General features: G+C 43.8%; 1 protein-coding gene across 2 annotated transcripts in view; it reads left to right on the top strand.

Annotated features, from left to right (window-relative positions):
• GNAL (G protein subunit alpha L) overlaps positions 1-21,643 on the top strand; it is a 928,322-nt gene that overhangs the window by 838,968 nt on the left and 67,711 nt on the right. For both annotated transcript variants that reach the window (XM_086965254.1, XM_086965255.1), the window contains exons 7-8: positions 4,199-4,272; positions 17,302-17,360. In XM_086965254.1, coding sequence (XP_086821380.1) covers positions 4,199-4,272; positions 17,302-17,360 — 133 coding nt within the window. The remainder of the gene's footprint in view (positions 1-4,198; positions 4,273-17,301; positions 17,361-21,643) is intronic.

The following is a 21,643-nucleotide window of genomic DNA, read 5'->3' as shown; positions in this document are numbered from 1 at the left end:
CCTGAAGTGCCTTTGATCCTAAATCTGGAATGATTTCCTCCAGCCAAAGTTGTCAGTTCTACACAGAATGGATTACAGCTGTGTGAGCAAGAGGTAGAATTGTAATAACTGTGATGAGAAACTGTAGTAATTGGCAATATACATTGCCGTAAGTAATAAAATTATTACCATCTTGACCACTTTAGTCTGTACCACTACGTAAATAGTTAGGATTGGGTTCCCCTCTCCTGCACTGTGACATGGCTTTGTAAGCTACCCGCCTGCAATAGTTTCACTGAGTGGAACTTGTTAGAAACATTCATAATCCTTTCTTTAGCAAGGGTGTCGTATGATAGTTCTGTGCAGTAGTTTAAGTTAACATATAGAATTACAATTTGATTTCACATTAACCCTCAAAGAAGTGAACACTCGCTTCTGTTTTCCACAGACACTTTTGTAGGAGACGCTTACATTTGTGACTCAGATTGTTTGTTGCCGTTTTTCAAGGGAAACCAGTTTGACAACATGTAGAATTGCTCCCACTTAAATTGATATCATAGGAAAACTGTCTTACAATAGAATCTAACCAAAGGAGTTACATTGGTTTCTGAAGCACTGATCTACATTCATAAGCCACCACCTGTGATCAGTACATCCGAGCATGTTAAGAAACCAATAAAAATATGACCTGGACTTTATAAATCTGAATGATTTTAATGTGCTGATAAATGCCTATGTGGCAAACAACACCCTTGACTGAAACATATTGTTTCTTTTTAAGTCGAGCCTAGGCAGCGCATATGCTGCCTCTTTGAGACATGCTGTATTCACTCTGCGGGCCTTTTTTTCATCCCTTCGATTGTAGTTAAAAAAATGCTTGCTTGCTAGTGGTTAATCAGTCCTCTTTGTCCCTCCTTTTTGTGTTTGGTTTCCTGCCACACAGCACCGTCCAATTACTGTTAACATTACGCTTCTGCGTTTGTGTTCATTTGGGGAACTATTTTGTTCCTTGATTCCTGCTCGTGCCATTTTGTGCCAGTCTTTCGTGGGTCAGCTTTGGTGCCCATCACTTAATCTTTCCATCCAGTTCAAATACTGAGATTAAATGTCAGACACTCGAGACGCTGCTTTTGAAATCGCCTCTTTAATTTTCTCTGACTTCAAAGGGTGAGGATTTCCCCAAACCCCTCCTACTTTGCTGCTTGTTGCTTTAGTGTGCCTTCAGCAGCCCAATCTTGCAGCACAGTAAAGGGCAAGGCTAGGGCAACTCCTGTCACATTTTCTCTGACGCTTGTTTATATAATGTGAACTTACCCGACCTGAAAGTGTTTGACACTAGTTACCTTGCACACTGTCAAATTAATTTTTGGGGCCATTTTTATATAGTGCGAACGCGACTGACCCAGAGGTATAGAAACGCTTTACAGAAGTGCCACTCACATTGCACATGCTCCGATTAATGTTTTTGTTTTTAGGTATGCAGAGATTAAGTGATGCCAACACCACCCCTGTTTATTCATTATTTCCCCTCTGACAGATGGAAGTATCATTTGTCCCGCCCACCTCCTCCCTTGTCATTCCATTCCTGCCCTGCTGCCTCATTCCCTATGAGCTCTATTTTCAAAGCACATTCACGACAGCTCCCCAGGGATTGATTTTGTATTATATAATGTGAACTCGAGTAACCAAATGGTATTGGAGTGCTTTACATGTGCGCCAATTGCATTACACAATGTCATATTAGTTTTTGGGGGCATTATTTTAGAGCCCGAACTCGACTGAGTCAAAGGTGTTTACGTGCTTTACTAAAGCGTCAGTTACATTACACAAAGTCAGGTAAATTGTTAGTTTTTTTGTTTTCGGATATTAAGTGATGCTGACGCTGTCCGTGTTTATTCATTATTTCCCCTCTACCTGACAATTGGAAGCATTTTGTTATTGTTACTATATCCAGTGCTCCTTTACCCAGGGGGCAGGGACAGAGGGCGGGCCGGAGGTTTGCTGGTAAATGGATTTTGAGGGTAGTGTTTTGAATAGAAAACTTAGTAGAAGGGTGCCTGGTGAATAGAGGCCTGAGGGAGGAGGGATGTAACATCTCCGCCATTGGAAAGTAATTCTCTGCTTTCTTCACAGGCTGTTCAATACCCTAGTGGTTCGGTCACACACACAATGTTATTGTGCTATTGACTTGCATCGAGGCACTAGTCTGTGTGTTAAAAAGCCTTGGAGTGTTTCCATAAATGTTTCCTGAAATAAGTGTGCATTCCTGAATCACATTGTATGACCCAGTGTGTAGTAATTGTATAGAATCTTTAATCCCTGACTGCACAATACCCAGTGTAATGTGGTGCATGACTAAACGCTTATAAGGTCCCAAAGGCTATGACAGTGCTTGTTTTATAGTGCACCTGAGACTTTCAACTTGCCTACCGCCAAACACCACATACGGACTAAAGATGTAGGCACTTGACCATAACAAAAGAAAAAATGAATACCTATGTATGTAAATGTAAATGTATAGGCATTTATATAGCGCACTACATACCCGGAGGGTCCCAAGGCGCTTCGACCGCTGCGAAACCCTTCCTGGCTTCCCTGAGAGATGGTCCCTTAATGGGTATCTCCAGGGTGAGACCAGGCATCCCCGGCGGTCTGGTGGGGCCGTTAGTGAAGATGAGGCAAGCTAATGCCCAGAGTTGCCGAGTGTGATCGCTGATCAGAGTGGGCACCGAGGCGAGAGAATTATCGAGTCCGCTGACCCTGGTCCAGAAACCTGCCGCGCCGGGAATCGAACCCTGGTCCCGGGCCGTCCTCTGCTCTCGGGTCTGCCGCCTCTAACCAGGCCTTAAATGACAACTGCAAGAGAAGTCGCACACTAAGCATAATGTCTCTTAATTGTATGTGTTTCATGAAGCTGCTGTTCAGATTTCATGAATTTGTTTTAATCACTTTGAAGTCGCATGAAACCAACCTTCATCTAACAGGCAGAACAGGGCTACTAGCCCTGTTCCCGAGTAAAATGGTATCCTATTCCAGATCATTTTTTTCTTAGGTGCTGCTTTTCAGATCGACGGTAAGTTCTTACAAAAAAACAAGTCAATTTTAGCTGTGGTCCTAAGCTGTGTCCTATGATGGCATGTAGGAAGAGATCTAAAACCTTGAAGACCCTAACTGTAACCATCCTTATCAAGTGTGTGTGTGTGTGTGTGTGTGTGAGAGAGAGAGAGAGAGAGAGTGAGAGATAGAGATAGAGAAGAGACCTCGCCATATTAAATTCTTCACCAAGTTCGAGGATTACATCGATCTGAAGATTCTCTTAATTCACATAAACCTGGTATAGCCGTGCAAAATCCTGCTGTCATCCCTATTAGCTGTTTTGGGGTCTTTCCCCTTTGCTGTTACCCCGAGGTCATCTCCTTATCATTCCTCCTCCATACTGCACTTCATGGCTGCGGTATAATTTTGACTGTCACTCAAAGCACCTAAGAAAATACTTGAGCACCCAATAGAGGGAAAAAAATGAAGTGTTCCTTCAAGGTCTTTAGAAGATTGGGAGTTGGGAGCAGTAATGAAGATATTGGAGTGGCAGCAGGCCAGTAGTCACTGGTATAGGCCTTCTACTTCAATTTTCCAATGCTTCTTTAGCTGATTCTCTGCATTTCATTTGGAACATTCCATCCTCTGTAATTGGAAGGCTCTAAGAGCATTACTGCCCCTCTGTCTTCAACTATGCTATTTGATAATTGCCCATTCTCTCGTTATAGCTCTGAGCCGGAACACGGGGTATGCTTTTAGTAGCTGACATAGCCCTTGGCACTGAGCTATGACAATAAATACTACCAGATCCCTAGCCTTTCAGTATGTTTCAGTTGTGATTAGGATGTGTTTTTCTTGCTTTAACTAACAAACAAGCATGTCACATGTCTCATAAGACTCCTTTATAAACGTGGTAACCATGAGCGTTATATTGCTGAATGAGTGAGGTTGATACATTCAAATCGGAGTAAGCCATCCTTGGGACATGCTCTTCCTACAATTTGCTAAAGTCACAAATCAATCACTGTATTTAATATTCCGAACTACATTGCAAGACCACTGAGATCCTCAAGTATTTGTGTAAATGTTTATGGGTGGCATTGATTCAGAAAGGGAACAGTGTGACTGCTAGCCTTTGCTCTTGCAGAAAATGGTCGGTGATATGTTTTCTTTTTTCTTACAGGACCTTTTAAGATGCAGAGTTTTGACATCAGGGATTTTTGAAACAAGATTTCAAGTAGACAAAGTAAATTTTCAGTAAGTATACTTATGGCATTTTGAACATGCGTATCCTCGCTGACTCACAGGTCAAAGGACGAACGAGTAAATGCCAAATAAAGAATCCTTATTATTGTGGGCCTAGATTACGCCTAGATTACACCGATGAACCATAGTGCCTCTTAAATGTTGTGGTTGCTGCCGCCACATTCATCCTACTAGTTGTACAGCCTACTCTTGTATTAGTACAAGGCAAAGAAGCTGCTAGCTAAACAATGGGGTTACCCGGCATCCACTTTCTGATAAAAGCCTTTTCTGCCATTTGATAAGTTCTAAATACTCTGATATTTTCCTTTGAAAAATAAAGTAATATATAGGTTCAGAGGACCAATGCTCAAATTAGTCATGACTTGTAAAAAAAACCAAAAAAAACAGGTCATGTTGTTTAGCGTTATTCATCGCTTTCGATCTCCTAACCAGCTGTCCTGCGGGCTGCTACCTTCATAGAAGTACAGGGGTAAGATCCTACCATTAGCATCACTGAGCTTACCAAGTCGATGTCTGATGTTTCGGAGTTCCAACATTCACTGCTCTGGTGGTTAAAGGGAGTAGTAGAACTTGTGCCAAGTGAAACAATAGATACAGTTGTATTGACTTTAATAGCCAATTCCATTTTGTTTGTGGTCAGTTATGTTACAACAGTTAACTGAAGGTTGATCGAACCAGTTCATTCACTTTAGTGACCTTAATGAGTACTTGAACTACTATGTAGCAAATTAACACATGCTTTAAATGAGTGCATTATGCATTACATGGTTCTAGGAAAGTACTAGATTAAATTTATTAGAAGTCCTAATTGACATTGTTGGTTTAAAGCGGCCCCCAGCAGGCCAAATAGCGTACTTTACAAAAGCTGAAAGCGTAACATTTGGAGAAGTTAACATTCAGGTAGAAAAGCCAAATAGAAATGGTTCTTGTGGTAGAAGACCCACAGCCATTTGGCTACTTTCACCATACATGATTTCAAGATGTCCGAAGAGGTTCTATTCATTGCATGCCAGCTCCTATTATAGAAATTACATTGGCTGTAATGAAAACTAAATGGAATGTAGCTGTGGGTAAGATGACTTGATGGTACATTCAGTCTTGCATTATCCATCTTTTCTATGGCAGTTGCCTGGTTTAAAGTCTGACTGTTGCAAAACCTTCCTTGTAAGGTTGCAAAACTTTCCTTGTAAGGCATACACATACAAGAGTCCTGGAACCTGAATGCTTTTCTGCAGATGTACCAAACTAGGGTGTTTAAATAGATTGGGGGTTTCGCGTACATCTGAATCCATTGACGGTGTACACTATCACCAAGCCTGCCTTGCCCTGTTTGTGTGATAAAAGGTCTGTTGCAGTTGAAGTTTGCAATCTTCAGTTTTTTTACTGGGAACATGGATTATGAATGGGGGTGTTTTCCAAGGTCCTAAATTTTTGAAAGGTCTTTTCTGAATTTGGTGTGTACTACAAGCTGTAATATAGGATTACAGTCTTTCAGAGCACACAGTGTTTCAGCACTTTGGAAATGTATTTGGAAGTAAAACTATGAATGTGGTAAATCTTTGATTGTCCATGTGAGGAGGAGATACTCAGTACCATTCTTCTGGGATGTTTTGGTTTCATATTGTCAGAAGCACAATCACCAAGTAGAGTCTTCATACTGTCACAAGTCCTGAGAATCTTCACATTCAAATGGTCTGGGTCTAGTTGTGGAGGAATAGTGAAACCCACCTCAGGGCCATCCTTAACACATCCACCGTTACTTAAGCCCATTCCATATGATTGTGTGCTCCGCGTTATCATTGGCAGCGCATTGAACTGGCCTTCACCAAAGGTGAGGGAGAAATTTGTCCTTATGTTTGCCAGCACTGGCTTTGTCTCCTGAGATTTTCTGGAACCTGTTAAGTTATTCTTCAGGGTGAAATTCTGCTCCAATGTTTTTGCATTTGTTTGTTGACTTTTTCTAAAATTTTGCAAGAGTAAATGAGATTTGAAATCGGAAATCTAACAAACTCAAGCCAAAGCTATAGGCTCACTGTTTAATTAGGTAGCAGTGAGCGAAAGTAGCGGCTCAGTGACTTAGTCTTGCCACTATCACTCCATCCCAACCCCCGGTCCAGGTCCTATAAAGAGGGCAGAAGACCACTCTCCTGTCTCCCACAGGGTGCTGCTCACTCCATAGCAGAACTGAATTTAACCTGCATGCATGATCACATTGATTCTGATGAGTGGACAGGGGTGTCCCATTCAAGGCCAAAAGCTTCTCTGTTAATTGAGAATAAAAGTTTCCAATTTTATCTTCTTACCTTCCTTGTTTGCATACAGTAAGTGGTGTGGCCATTGCCATCTACAGTTATCACCGACATACTGACGTACTGTTGGATAGGTTTTAGTGTGTAACATTAGGCAAGATGCCTCTAGCACACCTCTAGAGTCTGTTGGTAAATTCAGCCCTACCCATAAAGCTTTGCAAAAGAATGCCATCTAAATATATATGGGAGTCACCCACTCTCATACTCTGTACAACAGGCTGATATGTATTCTCTGTTTAAGTTGAGCATCACAAGCAGCTACTTTCTTCTCCTTCGTTTGCGTTTGTATTATAGTTTTAGAACAGAAGGCTTATTGATTAAATATTTAGGGAGGTTGGTAATAATGAAACAAGGGAAAGCTGTTCTATTGATAAAATGTTCAATGTTAGGACCAAAGGTTCAAAATCGAAGCCCTTCTGGTGTCAAAGGTGTCTGTCAGTTCCCGTCATGTGAGAGCGTTGGTCGGGCCCATCTGGCATGAGTTGTCTATCAGTTTCACCCAGAATTAAAGGGTCTGTATCAGTGCGCCTTGGATTCAAGTCTTGGTCACAGTTTCAGATTTAAGCTCGTCTACCAGGGTCTCTCGGATGACCATGCTTCTTCAGATATAAGGCTTCTGGTCAGAGCACCTGATGTAAGGTCATATGTGAGGGTCTTTGTCTGGGCCCCTTAGATGTGTCAAAACTCCTAAGCCAGGAGGATAACTGGGCCCATCACATGTGATCACAACAGGTGATGGACCGAATGTGGATCAATGTCACACACTCAACCCAGTCCAAAGATCTGGGCCCAAATCCATCGTTATTTTGCACTCCACACCACCCTGGGTTAGACAATGGCGATATGCAAATCAGCTCTGACCCTGTGCCCCATGGGAACAGTCCAGTCCGAACTACAAAAGCCATGTCCTTCCCAGAACGGAATCAAGCATCCGAGGACCGGACCGGTTTCGAGGTAACACCTCTCATCAGCCCGGCTAGCTTGACTCCAGTGGTGTGGAGTGCCTGGGACCCACGTCTGGGCATCCCCAGCGCACTTAGGGCGGAATATGCAAACACAACAGGTGATGGACCGAATGTGGATCAATGTCACACACTCAACCCAGTCCAAAGATCTGGGCCCAAATCCATCGTTATTTTGCACTCCACACCACCCTGGGTTAGACAATGGCGATATGCAAATCAGCTCTGACCCTGTGCCCCATGGGAACAGTCCAGTCCGAACTACAAAAGCCATGTCCTTCCCAGAACGGAATCAAGCATCCGAGGACCGGACCGGTTTCGAGGTAACACCTCTCATCAGCCCGGCTAGCTTGACTCCAGTGGTGTGGAGTGCCTGGGACCCACGTCTGGGCATCCCCAGCGCACTTAGGGCGGAATATGCAAACACAACAGGTGATGGACCGAATGTGGATCAATGTCACACACTCAACCCAGTCCAAAGATCTGGGCCCAAATCCATCGTTATTTTGCACTCCACACCGCCCTGGGTTAGACAATGGCGATATGCAAATCAGCTCTGACCCTGTGCCCCATGGGAACAGTCCAGTCCGAACTACAAAAGCCATGTCCTTCCCAGAACGGAATCAAGCATCCGAGGACCGGACCGGTTTCGAGGTAACACCTCATCAGCCCGGCTAGCTTGACTCCAGTGGTGTGGAGTGCCTGGGACCCACGTCTGGGCATCCCCAGCGCACTTAGGGCGGAATATGCAAACACAACAGGTGATGGACCGAATGTGGATCAATGTCACACACTCAACCCAGTCCAAAGATCTGGGCCCAAATCCATCGTTATTTTGCACTCCACACCACCCTGGGTTAGACAATGGCGATATGCAAATCAGCTCTGACCCTGTGCCCCATGGGAACAGTCCAGTCCGAACTACAAAAGCCATGTCCTTCCCAGAACGGAATCAAGCATCCGAGGACCGGACCGGTTTCGAGGTAACACCTCTCATCAGCCCGGCTAGCTTGACTCCAGTGGTGTGGAGTGCCTGGGACCCACGTCTGGGCATCCCCAGCGCACTTAGGGCGGAATATGCAAACACAACAGGTGATGGACCGAATGTGGATCAATGTCACACACTCAACCCAGTCCAAAGATCTGGGCCCAAATCCATCGTTATTTTGCACTCCACACCACCCTGGGTTAGACAATGGCGATATGCAAATCAGCTCTGACCCTGTGCCCCATGAGAACAGTCCAGTCCGAACTACAAAATCCATGTCCTTCCCAGAACGGAATCAAGCATCCGAGGACCGGACCGGTTTCGAGGTAACACCTCTCATCAGCCCGGCTAGCTTGACTCCAGTGGTGTGGAGTGCCTGGGACCCACGTCTGGGCATCCCCAGCGCACTTAGGGCGGAATATGCAAACACAACAGGTGATGGACCGAATGTGGATCAATGTCACACACTCAACCCAGTCCAAAGATCTGGGCCCAAATCCATCGTTATTTTGCACTCCACACCACCCTGGGTTAGACAATGGCGATATGCAAATCAGCTCTGACCCTGTGCCCCATGGGAACAGTCCAGTCCGAACTACAAAAGCCATGTCCTTCCCAGAACGGAATAAAGCATCCGAGGACCGGACCGGTTTCGAGGTAACACCTCTCATCAGCCCGGCTAGCTTGACTCCAGTGGTGTGGAGTGCCTGGGACCCACGTCTGGGCATCCCCAGCGCACTTAGGGCGGAATATGCAAACACAACAGGTGATGGACCGAATGTGGATCAATGTCACACACTCAACCCAGTCCAAAGATCTGGGCCCAAATCCATCGTTATTTTGCACTCCACACCACCCTGGGTTAGACAATGGCGATATGCAAATCAGCTCTGACCCTGTGCCCCATGGGAACAGTCCAGTCCGAACTACAAAAGCCATGTCCTTCCCAGAACGGAATCAAGCATCCGAGGACCGGACCGGTTTCGAGGTAACACCTCTCATCAGCCCGGCTAGCTTGACTCCAGTGGTGTGGAGTGCCTGGGACCCACGTCTGGGCATCCCCAGCGCACTTAGGGCGGAATATGCAAACACAACAGGTGATGGACCGAATGTGGATCAATGTCACACACTCAACCCAGTCCAAAGATCTGGGCCCAAATCCATCGTTATTTTGCACTCCACACCACCCTGGGTTAGACAATGGCGATATGCAAATCACCTCTGACCCTGTGCCCCATGGGAACAGTCCAGTCCGAACTACAAAAGCCATGTCCTTCCCAGAACGGAATCAAGCATCCGAGGACCGGACCGGTTTCGAGGTAACACCTCTCATCAGCCCGGCTAGCTTGACTCCAGTGGTGTGGAGTGCCTGGGACCCACGTCTGGGCATCCCCAGCGCACTTAGGGCGGAATATGCAAACACAACAGGTGATGGACCGAATGTGGATCAATGTCACACACTCAACCCAGTCCAAAGATCTGGGCCCAAATCCATCGTTATTTTGCACTCCACACCACCCTGGGTTAGACAATGGATTTGGGCCCAGATCTTTGGACTGGGGTGAATGTGTGACATTGATCCACATTCTGTCCATCACCTGTTTTGTTTGCCATCACATGTGATGGCATTTGTCATGGACGCCCAGACCAGAGGATGTCAATGAATGCCCTAAAAATAGAACACAAGTGAATTGTGCACATCCCTACAGGCCTCCTGTAGGCATCGGTCTGACTGGAAATAATTCTGTTCCTTGCAGTGTTGTACAATGTTATGAGCTCATTCAAAATCATGGGCCAATAAATAAAAAAAAACCATTCAGACATGGGAGTGGCTCAACATTTTTTCCAAAATGTTGCTGTTCCACAACCTGTTTTTTTCCTAACCGTTCCTCTCTAAATACTGTCTACATCAGTGCCAATAAAATTTCGTTTTCTGTTGCAAAATCCACCTCTGGAGCCCACCCATAGAAGTGTTTGCATGTACAAAAGCAAAATAGATTTGATTTTTTATCAATTGCAGAGATTTAAAATGACCCTATGTTGTATGAACTTACCTTCTAATTGACCTTTAATATCGGCAGGAAATACGTAGGTTTAAACAGTAGTTGGTCATGGCATGCGATGAGCAGCAACGGGGGATTTGAGATGACTGTTAGTCAAAAGCTGAGCAGATGGAGAATGGCTGCAGATGATTGATGAAGGCCTATAGTGGGATACTCCATGCACACACAATAAAGCCTGTTAAGTTTTTGGTGTGTGCAACAAAGAATAGTGCAAACAAGAAGACACATGAAATACAATATTTGCAAAGAGGGCAATGCATCTCACAAGCACGTAGAACAGGTATACATAGCTGGTACTTATGTGCCTATAGTATGACACAGCTGTGATCTTCTGGCCAACAACACTTGGTATTCTGGTGCTGGAAGTTGCACGTTTATCATTAAGTATGCCTGAAAAAAACAAGATTGAAAAGTGGTGGTGGCTAAAAAGCCAAGGCTGACTGAAGGCGCCCATGTGCCATGGTACGCCTGGTACCCATGCACACAATTTGCATTTTTGTACAAAAGTAGTGGCGGATTTCCAAATAGATAGTGTTTTCCTGATAGCCAAATCCAGTTGAAGTTAAGTTGAAACAAGCAGTTGTCACGCAAAAATGCAAAGAGTGTGCTTTGTACTTTTACATGGCAGTCCTTTAATTGAAAACCGCTACAGCGATCGCACTTGTTTTGGCAACAGACTCTTGGTCAATCGCTAGGAGGTCAAAACACCATGATGTTAGCCCATCCCTCTGAATACCACACATCACCAGTTGTATAATCTTAACCTAGAGAAATACCACCGGTCAATCTCTCCTGCTTGAAATCAGGGCACCTATCTTTTTTATCTAGCTGAATAGAAGAAACTTGAAGATGGTTGATTGAGCTTAGTCGTAGACTTCCCTTTGAGAATCATACACTTGGAGTTGACTCACATTTTTGACATGGCAGAGATGGACATTAAAGTATTTCTCTGTTTTGAAGGCACCCATTTTAGGAAACAGTGGTTGTAGATAATACTCTATTAATCTGTTGGATTGCTGATATTCATTGTGAAATGTTGAGGCTAAAGGAATTGTAATAATTGAACCCGGATGTCACCACTGAGATATTGAGCACTTTCAAGTAAAAAGTGACAGCGGTGTGGGTTTTGTTTTAAGATGGACACACATTTGGTAGTGCAAGAAATGAAGTTATTAGACCATGAGGTTGTCAATAAATGTTAGTGTAAGATTGCAGATCAGTAACAGCAAAATGTGTGAAGTATTGTATTGCATTTGTATAGAGCTTACCACCCCTGACGAGGCTTCAAAGTGCTTTTTCAGCGAGTGGCGCGCTACTCTGGAACGCATAAAGGATGAGTGGGGAATTTGTATAGTGAAATATGAAATTAAATTTGAGCGGTGGCTACGTTAGTTTATTTGGACAGAGAAGGATAGTGGATAGATAGAAGAGGGAAAAGGTTTGCATTTATATAGTGCTTGCTTCCTCCGATGAAGTTTTGAAGCAGTTTTTGGTAAGTAGCACGCTACTCCAGAACCCAAACAGGATTATTGGGAAATAAGTATAGGGAAATATGAAATTAATTTGAGTGGTGAACATGTTAGTCTGTTATTTGTATTGAAAAGGAATAGTGAAGGAATAGAAGAGGGAAGATTCTAGAAAGATTTTTTTCTTTTTTTGAGTTTATAGCAGGTGCAGGGGGAAGAGTCGGAGGGAAGGGTTTAGAAAGGCTTGTTTGAGTAATCTGAATTGTAAAAGAGAAATGAATGAATAAATAAAACAAGGGCACAATGACAAAAATCTAATCAGTAGAACCAGAGATATGCAATTTTGAAAATTTCAGTACAAATAGCACCAAAAGCACAAAGCACCAACTGTGGACGCGGACACAGTCTCAAGTTCAGGCCAACCACGATGGCGCGTGGACAAGCTTCATGGACCCAGTTAGACCCGCTGAACAGAGTACCTTAAATCCTGGTTTGCTGTGTTTTGTGAGGATCTGTGTAGAAGATGCATCGTGCAGTCGAAGCGATGCTTTCATTTCCGAAATGTGGTGAGGCTGCGATGGTAAGTCCTGCATCGTCTCTGATGATCGTGTCAAGAGAAGGGATTCCAAAGAAAAGACCGGTGCCGGGGATGCATCGCGCAGTCGAGGGAATGCTTTGGTTCTGGTTAGCTGTGATGCAGAGTCTTGGGGATGCAAGGGCCTGCACCGCGGAGTGTTGCGCAGCAGTGGTTCTGAAGATGCTGCGAAGGTGATGAGTGCCCTCCCTTGCAACGGGTCTGATCCACACAGCAGCAGGGATGCATTGGTTATGCTCTGGCTTGTGCCACGCTGCAGTGGGAGGTCCTGCATCATCTTTAATGATCTTGTTGAGAATGTCTTGCAATGGGAAGACCGGTGTCGAGAATGTATTGCGCAGTCAAGGTGATGTGTTGGTTCTGAAGAGCTGCGATGCTGAGTCTTGCGACGAGAGATGCAAGGGCCCCCGCAGAGAATGCATCAGCTGTTCTGAAGATGCTGCAAAGGTGATGTGCGCCATTGCAACAGGTCTGCTCCATGCAGTAGCTGTGATGCGCCGGTTCTGCTTGGGCTTGTGCCACACTGCAGAGGACATGGGTTGGTTCCGTTGGGTCCACTGGGGCTGGCAAAGCACCTCAGGCCCACTTCCATGGGTGACACCACTTGGCTGGGTAGACTCACAGATAGCAAAGTCCAGTTGCTGGAGTCACAGTTGTTGGAGCCTTCTGTCCCTGAAGCTCAAGTCAGGAGGCCAGCCAACTAGCTCTTGGAGTCACTCTGGGGCGAGAGGGCTGTAGGTCAGCAGGGCAGAGTCCTTCAGGTGCAGCAGTTCAGCAGAGTGTCAATCCTTTTAGCAGCACAGCAGTCCTTCCTTGCAGAGTAGCCACAGGTCCAGAAGTGTACTAAAGTTGTGGTGTCTGAGGTCCAATATTTATACCTGGTGCCCTTCCCTTAGAAGGTGGGAGATGCTTATAGAAAATCCCTTTGAAGTCCCCATGTATCCTGCCTTCCCTGTCTTGGCTCCAGATGAAGTAAAGCCCTTTAGGTGGAGCCAGGAAACAGCGTATTGAAGTGTAAGTAGGGCTGTTCCCGGCTCCCCTCCCCATCCCCGATCCTTCCACTGACAGCCCACCCAGGCACACTTAAGCTCCCTAGTGTGTGTGGATGGCTAAGAGGAATACACAAAGCCTAACTGTCAATGGCAGCCAGTCTTTTGGCCCAGAGACAGCTACAGGTATTATGTGGCTGAGGCAGGAAAATGTCAACTTTCTAAAAGTGCCATTTTCAAACTTCTAATTTAAAATAAAACTTCACCATAAGAGAGGATTATTAATTACAATTCCAGATATACCAAACATGAACTGGTTACCTACTTCCATTTGGAAATTAGCTTAGTAAATGTAATAAGATAATTCCAATGTTATCCTATGGGAGAGGTAGGTCTTGCAGTAGCGAAAAAAGAATTTGAGGTTTTTCACTACCTGGACATGAAAAAATTTAAAGTACACACCCTCCTTTGAAATACATTGTACCCTGCCCTTTGGGCTGTCCGGTGCCATCCTATGGGTGACATACATATATTAAACAGGAAGGCTTGGGCCTGGTAAAAGGTTTATTTTGCCATTTCGAAATGGCAGATTAAAACTACACATGCAGGTTGCAATGGCAGGTCTGAGACACTTTTTAAAGGGCTACTTAAGTGGGTGGCAGAATCAGTGCTGCATGCCCACTAGTAGTATTTAATTTACGAGACCTGATCACATGTAGTACCAATTTACTAGGGACTTCTAAGTTAATTAAATGTGCCAATTGGATGTCAGCCAATTCAATCAAGTTTAGAGGAGCGAGCACTGCACTTTTGCACTGGTTAACAGAGGTAAAGTGCAGAGTCCTCACATTAGCAAAAACAAATTCAGCCAAAAGTGGACGTAAAGACAAAATGTTTCGGGGTGACCCTACAGAGAAGGCCAGGTCCAACAAACCCTTATTAAGCTCTATTAGCTGGAATTTTATATTGATTTTGCAACTGTGTGTTGTACATATTTGATAGGGAATACCTGATGGGTGCCTTGTGAGAGGGTTTAGGACCAACTCAGTAGTTTTGAGTTGATTATGGCGACAACCAATTATAAAAGTTACAGGTATAATTGTTTACAATGAAAAGTCACAGTAAGCCAACATACTTATTGTGAAAAGCTTATATTAAAGCCAATAGATAATTAAGGATACATTGTTATTACTCTGTATTAAAGCATACAGATAGGTATTTTGTTACATGGAATCTCACAGATTTTAATTTTAGGCAATGGTTTTGGTGCTGGTTACCCCACTCGCCTGACAAACTGTGGACATAGAAGATTTTCAGTGTCCGACTCCTTGCTATGCCCTCTTGGGAAAGCTTGTAACTTGCTTTCCCAACTGTAATTTTGTATAATATGTCCCCCCATATTAGGTGCCTGCGTGAGGGATGTTCAGGAATGGGCTACTGCAGAAGAAATCCAAATGAAAAAGGTCAGAATGGATGAAGTGGCTGAGGATTTGAATGGTTGGTCTTTATTGATTACAGGCTGGGCAGGTGTGGGAGAGAATGATATAGAAAGTCAACTGAACGGTGATGATGTCAATGGTGCCTGATACAGGTCTCTTTTATCCATGGCAAATTGTTGGTAATTTGTTTTATACAAATTGTATTGACTGGCACAGGCAGTATATTAAAACAGGTGTAAGCAGTCAGGGAGTGGTTTTGGTACGGAGATGGCAAAAAAAACAGTTGGAAGCTAACTAAATCTAAATAGAACTTAAACATTTTGGGAGTTGTTTTTTTGGGCGAAGACCAGATTTGGCAGTAAAAATACCCTTACTCATTGTGTAGTTTCAGGGTTGTGGAATTCCTGTAGCCCGATGCCCAGGACATATTTTTTGTGGTCAGTGGTAACACGTTTTCACGTTTATTTTGTCTTTATGACAAGTAGGCCCAACCCCCTGCAGCTCGAACTATTTGGCTGCCAGTTTACAATACCACTTTATGGATCAGTGAAAGGCATTGTCTGTAGTTTAGATAATATTTGTGCCCATATATTAATGCTGTTTGAGCTTGTAGTTATGGTTCATTAATGCAAAGTCTTTATTATTAAGATGAGTGCTCCGAGGAAATGTTATAAGCTCGGACTGCAATACTTTAAGTGGTTCCAGTATAAAAATGTGTGTACACATTTGCATGGTTTAACAATTAGAGGCTACATATAATGCTTCCAGAATGCTCTCTTATTAGATGAAAATATTTATATAGAAGCTTGACAGCAAGATTGGTAATTCTTTGCTTTCGAAATTAAATGTTCACAAAAATGCAACTAGGAAAAAAGTTTTGCTAAACTACTGTGACATCTTTGAAGCATCATTTATTAAAACGTGTTGATGCTTGCTAGCATTCCCAAAAATATTCATTATGAAAATTCATTGTAACCAGTTTCAACAATATTTTGGGAAACATGAGAATAAACAATCACTGGCAAAGCCAACAGGTCTGACATGGATGGCCAGCCTTTGGGTTTTGTCAATGCATGTCTTGTTTTGATATGGTTTTTGTAAAACTTTATTGATGTGGGAGCCACTGGGTCCTCACCATTATGACAAGGATTGACAAAAAGCAGAAATATGTGTTGGACTCTAAAAGCACCTATTGTCGCAGTAGTCCCTGACAATTACCAAAACTACTTTGTGTGCCTATTATGCTCCTTCCTTGTGAAAGAGCAGAATGTTGTCACTCACATTGAAGACAGCCAACAGATAGATAGGGAGAGAGATAGAATTCTAATAAAAAACAAAAAGCCTTGGTTAACACCAGACCTAATTATGAGCCAGATTCTTTAAGATAGCCACACAACTGCACCCATCATTTATGCCCTTGCATTAGTGCAGATTTACAACTTTCATGGATTTGTGAACCTCATTTTAGCAGGAGCAAGTATGCATGTGTAGATTTGCTCATGTGAAAATCTGTTGGCATTTACAATTTTTTCTTTCCCTACTACCACTTTTTCCCCAACTCTGGAAGGAGTTTTACGTTTGCCCTCATCAGGAGTAATTTTTCAACCATTCTCAGTTTGGAAAAGATTAGAGAAGAGCTGGTGAAAACCATTAAAACATGTAAGTTAGTAGGTTTGCACAGATTCAAAAGGGCATCCCCATTTTGGAACTATTGCATACCACTACCTTGAGCCCCAGTACGCAGATCTGCTGAAAGGTGGCAAAATAGGAGAATTGCTAGTAATCAAACCCTACTATAGTATAAGTCCTGACATCATTAGATCGACTATTATCAGAGCTCTTAAATAATGAGATTGCTGACATAATTTACCTACATGGTACCAAAGGGACAAGTAGATTTATTAAGCAACCTGTCCCATGGAGAAGTAGATATCCACACCCCTGAGTTTGTATTACTGTAATCCACCCCTTCATTATTACAGACAGTTATGATTTCTTGTCCTAACCTTAAAAGAGTGCCACCATTTAGGCTCTGCATTAACTTGTTCCTTCTAAAAAATATACAAATATCTATCTAACATACATTTCTTCCTACATGTAAGGTTATTTTAATGGCCTCATCAACGTAAGGAAAAGAAGAATTGACAGATTTGTATTCAATATTTCTGTCCACAGTACTAACAACTATGTTTGTTTGATTTCTTCACAGCATGTTTGATGTAGGTGGTCAAAGGGATGAAAGACGGAAATGGATCCAATGTTTTAATGGTAAGCTAATACTTTTCTGCTTGGTACCAGATTTGTATGGAAATGCCAAAGCTGCCACATATTGAAGTGCGGTTTGTTCCTCATTAGTTTGGTTTAAGAACCAGGTAAGTGACAGGTGGGAAAGTGTGCTGGTAAATAATGATACTGCAGGAGTAAATGAGGTGTCCCATGGAGACCTCGGAAACGTTATCACTCCCATATTCTTGCATGTACTCTCAAGTGGCAGTGCAGTCAACTTGATGAACTTCCACTTGTCCTGGTGTTATATATTATATGTATAAATGTTTATGCTATATTGTGGTGTTCGCGTGTGTAGATTAGATAGATAGCTGCTGTGTTTGAAATGTTATATGTAATTCGTGCATGTTTGTTGCCATCACCTTTGGAATCTGGACTGAGGTTATTTATTTGACATTCCAGTGGGTTTGCTGAACCTGTGTCCCTCAGAACCTGGGTATGTATACAATAAACTACAATGGTTCTGTCGGGTAGAACCCAACCGCTTTAAAAGAACCCCGAAAGAGTTGCTTGATACCTATTAAATAAGTATGACAAGTATAGCATTTACATTGGTTAATTCACAAAAGATGTTGGAACACATATCAAGTGACGTAGAAACACAGATTTAAAGCAAAACACCTACTAATAAATACTTGCAATAGGCTCTTCTTTTATATCAAATGTATAAATCAAAATTTACAAGAAATCAGAAGGTTGTCAATACAAGAAATACTGACACAGTGGCGTGATATGGTGACATTAAGTGCCCAGTGATAGTGGTGCAGTGCACAAAGTGGTTTTATGTACAATTATTTATACAGGGAAATAGAATGCGGTCAGAATGAAAGTAGGCAAAAACTCTGGTGAACAGCAGGCTGCCTTATTGATTTAGTAACCAGAGATTTGATTGATCTGAACCATATGTATTTGTCAACGTTTTAACCCTGATAGAGCATCATTGGGATGTCATGGCGGGTCTTCTTCAGGACAAGTGGGAGTGTTGACAGACCACAAAGTGGGGTGACTTGCTGAAGTGTCCCTTCCTGGGTGGAAGCCGTCCAAGGATCTGCAAGTGTCAGATAAGCTCAAGGATTGAAGATTGTTTCATAGAGTGAAAAACCTAACACGATGTGGTATTTACTTCCAAAACGCGGAGGACACAGAATAAGTGAGGTGCATCAGGGGGGTCAGGCAACAGTCCTAAACAATTTAGCTCGATGTGATAGTGGCAGCTGCAGTCACCACCTCAGCACCAAGCACTTCGGTACCAAAACATATCTCTGCACCAAAAATAGCACACAAGGACTTAGCCTCCACTGTAGAGCCAATCCTCCATAAGATGAAGGAGAATCTTGATGCCACACAAAAGCAAATACATATTCACCCTTCTGGGCATATCCGGCCTAAAGCAGTGGTCCTTGCACCAGCTCCACCACCACACAAGTGACAACTCTCCTTTGGGGAAGCAATTGATCAGCCTGTGCCACAGACTGATAAACCAACTAGTCCTTTATTTTCTCCTCCCCCCCCCCCCACTACTCTCTAGCCCCCTCCTCTACCATCTTCACCCTCTCCTTCACAGCCACAGGGTGACCCACTTGATATCACCCCTTAGGGGTCTTAACAGGGGGGGCAAGACACAAGACTATATCTTTGACGCACAGACGACACCTGAACCTTAGTCAGCTTATTATGTGGACCCTCCAGGGGACACAGATCCAGATCTATACCCAGTAGACCCTCACCTCCTGATGACATCACCTCCTAACTTATTAGAAGGGCCGCTACATACCACCTGGTACCCTTACATAAGGAACCCTTAGAAGAGTGTTTCCTGTTTGAGACCCTCTCCACCACCTATAGGGCGGCCCAGTATCTCCCCATGGTCAAGGGTATGCTTCATCATACTGATGAATGCAAAAATAAAGCAAAAATAACAGGTGATGGACAGAATGCAGAACAATGTCATACATTCACCCCAGTACAGAGATCTGGGCCTAAATCCATCGTTTTTTTGCTCACCATGCCATTCCAGTTTGAACCCAGCCATATGCAAATCAGTCTTGACCCTGTGCCCCATGGGAACAGTCCAGCCCTAACTGCCAAGCCAGGTCCTCCCTGGACTGGAAACAAGCATCCAAGGACCGGTTTCGGGCTTTCAGCCCTCATCAGCCTGGATAGCTTGATTTCAGTGGCATGGAGAGCACGGGACTCACGAGGCACAGGGTCAGACTGATTTGCATATGGCCATGTCTGAACTGGGGTAGCTGAGTGAGCTAAAGAATGGTGATGGATTAAACCCAGATCAGTTGACTGGGGGTGAGTGTTTGATTTGCTCAAACGCTCCGTCCATCATCCCCTTTTGTATCGCTTTGTTCGCCCTAAGTTGGCATGGTATGCTCAGACGTGAGTCCCTTGCTCACTTGGCCACTGGATTCAAGATAGCCTGGCTGATGAGGATTACGAATCCGAAACCGGTCCCAGGATGCTTGTTTCCGGTACAGGGAAGACATGGCTTGGCAGTTCTTGCTGGACTGTTCCCATGAGGCACAGGGTCAGATTGATTTGCATTTGGCCATGTCTGAACTAGGGTGGCTGAGTGAGCTAAAGAATGGTGATGGATTAAACCCAGATCAGTTGACTGGGGGGTGAGTGTTTGATTTGCTCAAACGCTCCGTCCATCATCCCCTTTTGTATCGCTTTGTTCGCCCTAAGTTGGCAGGGTATGCTCAGACGTGAGTCCCTTGCTCACTTGGCCACTGCATTCAAGATAGCCTGGCTGATGAGGATTATGACTCAGAAACCAGTCCCAGGAAGCTTGTTTCTGGTCCAGGGAAGACCTGGCTTGGCAGTTCGGGCTGGACTGTTCCCATGAGGCACAGGGTCAGACTGATTTGCATATGGCTATGTCTGAACTGGGGTGGCTGAGTGAGCTAAAGAATGGTGATGGATTAAACCCAGATCAGTTGACTGGGGGTGAGTGTTTGATTTGTTCAAACGTTCCGTCCATCATCCCCTTTTGTATCGCTTCATCGTACTGATAATACTTTTAAAGACCCTGTGGGAACGCCCATCATTAATTCAGTTAAAAAGAAGTACAAGGCATCACCCTTAGACCCAATTTACATCAGAGGGTAGTTTGCACCAGATTCACTAGTGGGCTCCAATGCAAGGAAAACGGCCAACTCACAAGGGCAGATTGACTTGCCTGCTCCCGATAAGGAAAGTAAACTTATTGATGCCTCAGGGTAAAGAGTGGCTGCACAATCTGCCAGTCACTGGCACATCGCTAATACACAAGGACTCCTTGCCACATATGATTGTGCCCACTGGGACGAGATGGAGAAACTACTCAAGCACCTCCCAGAGAAGTACAAAAAGAGAGGGCAAGATATAGTGGCTGATAACAAGTTCATCTCTAAATGTTCAATCAGATGCGCCCTTGATTGCGCATAGACTGCTGCATAGGGCATTAAAACAAGTGTCCTATTATGCCGTTCCGCACAATAGGCTTTCCCTGAAGCAGGATCTTCTCACTCAGAACCATGGAGAAATCAGGCACCCAAACGCCAAGGAACTGAACCGAGCGATTTTGTTCCTGTGGTCATAGAATCCGGTTACTTAAACCCCCCACCTGAATGTATGACCATCCTTAAACAAGCCATTCGACCTACTACCGGGGAGTTTTATGCAGCCAAATGGAAAAGATTTGTCTTTTACTGTCGCAAGAACAGTATCAATCCATTTAAGGATACTATACATAACATTGTTTGTTACTTGTTGCATTTGCAAATCTGAGGTTTGGCTTTTACATTCATAAGACTACACTAAGCCGCAGTCGCAGCTTACCTTCAAAATAGACAACATTTGTCCTTATTTAAGTTATCAGTCATCAAAGCCTTTATGGAAAGCCTCATAAGAGTAACTCCATCTCACGCTCCACCAGCACCAACATGGAATTTAAATTTAAATTTAAAAAGACTTATGGGTCCACCAGTTGAACCATTGCATCACTATTCACTACAATTACTGTCATGGAAAGGAGCTTTCTTTATAGCCACACTTCACTTAAGCATGTTGATCTTAACCTTGGAAGAGCCGTTCTTCCAGTTACACAAAGATAGGGTTGTGCTTTGCACAAGTTCCTTTCTAAGGAGGTTTCGGCTTTCCCCCCTTAATCAGTTCAGCTAGCTGTGTTTTTCCCTCGACCCAGACACAGTAACAGAAAGAGCACTCCATACACTAGATGTAAAAAGATCACTTATGTATTATATTGACATAAC

Source organism: Lissotriton vulgaris, chromosome 4_1 (genome assembly GCF_964263255.1).
Source record: "Lissotriton vulgaris chromosome 4_1, aLisVul1.2, whole genome shotgun sequence".
Taxonomy (NCBI): Eukaryota; Metazoa; Chordata; class Amphibia; order Caudata; family Salamandridae; genus Lissotriton; species Lissotriton vulgaris.
This window is presented reverse-complemented; position numbering and strand designations above follow the sequence as displayed.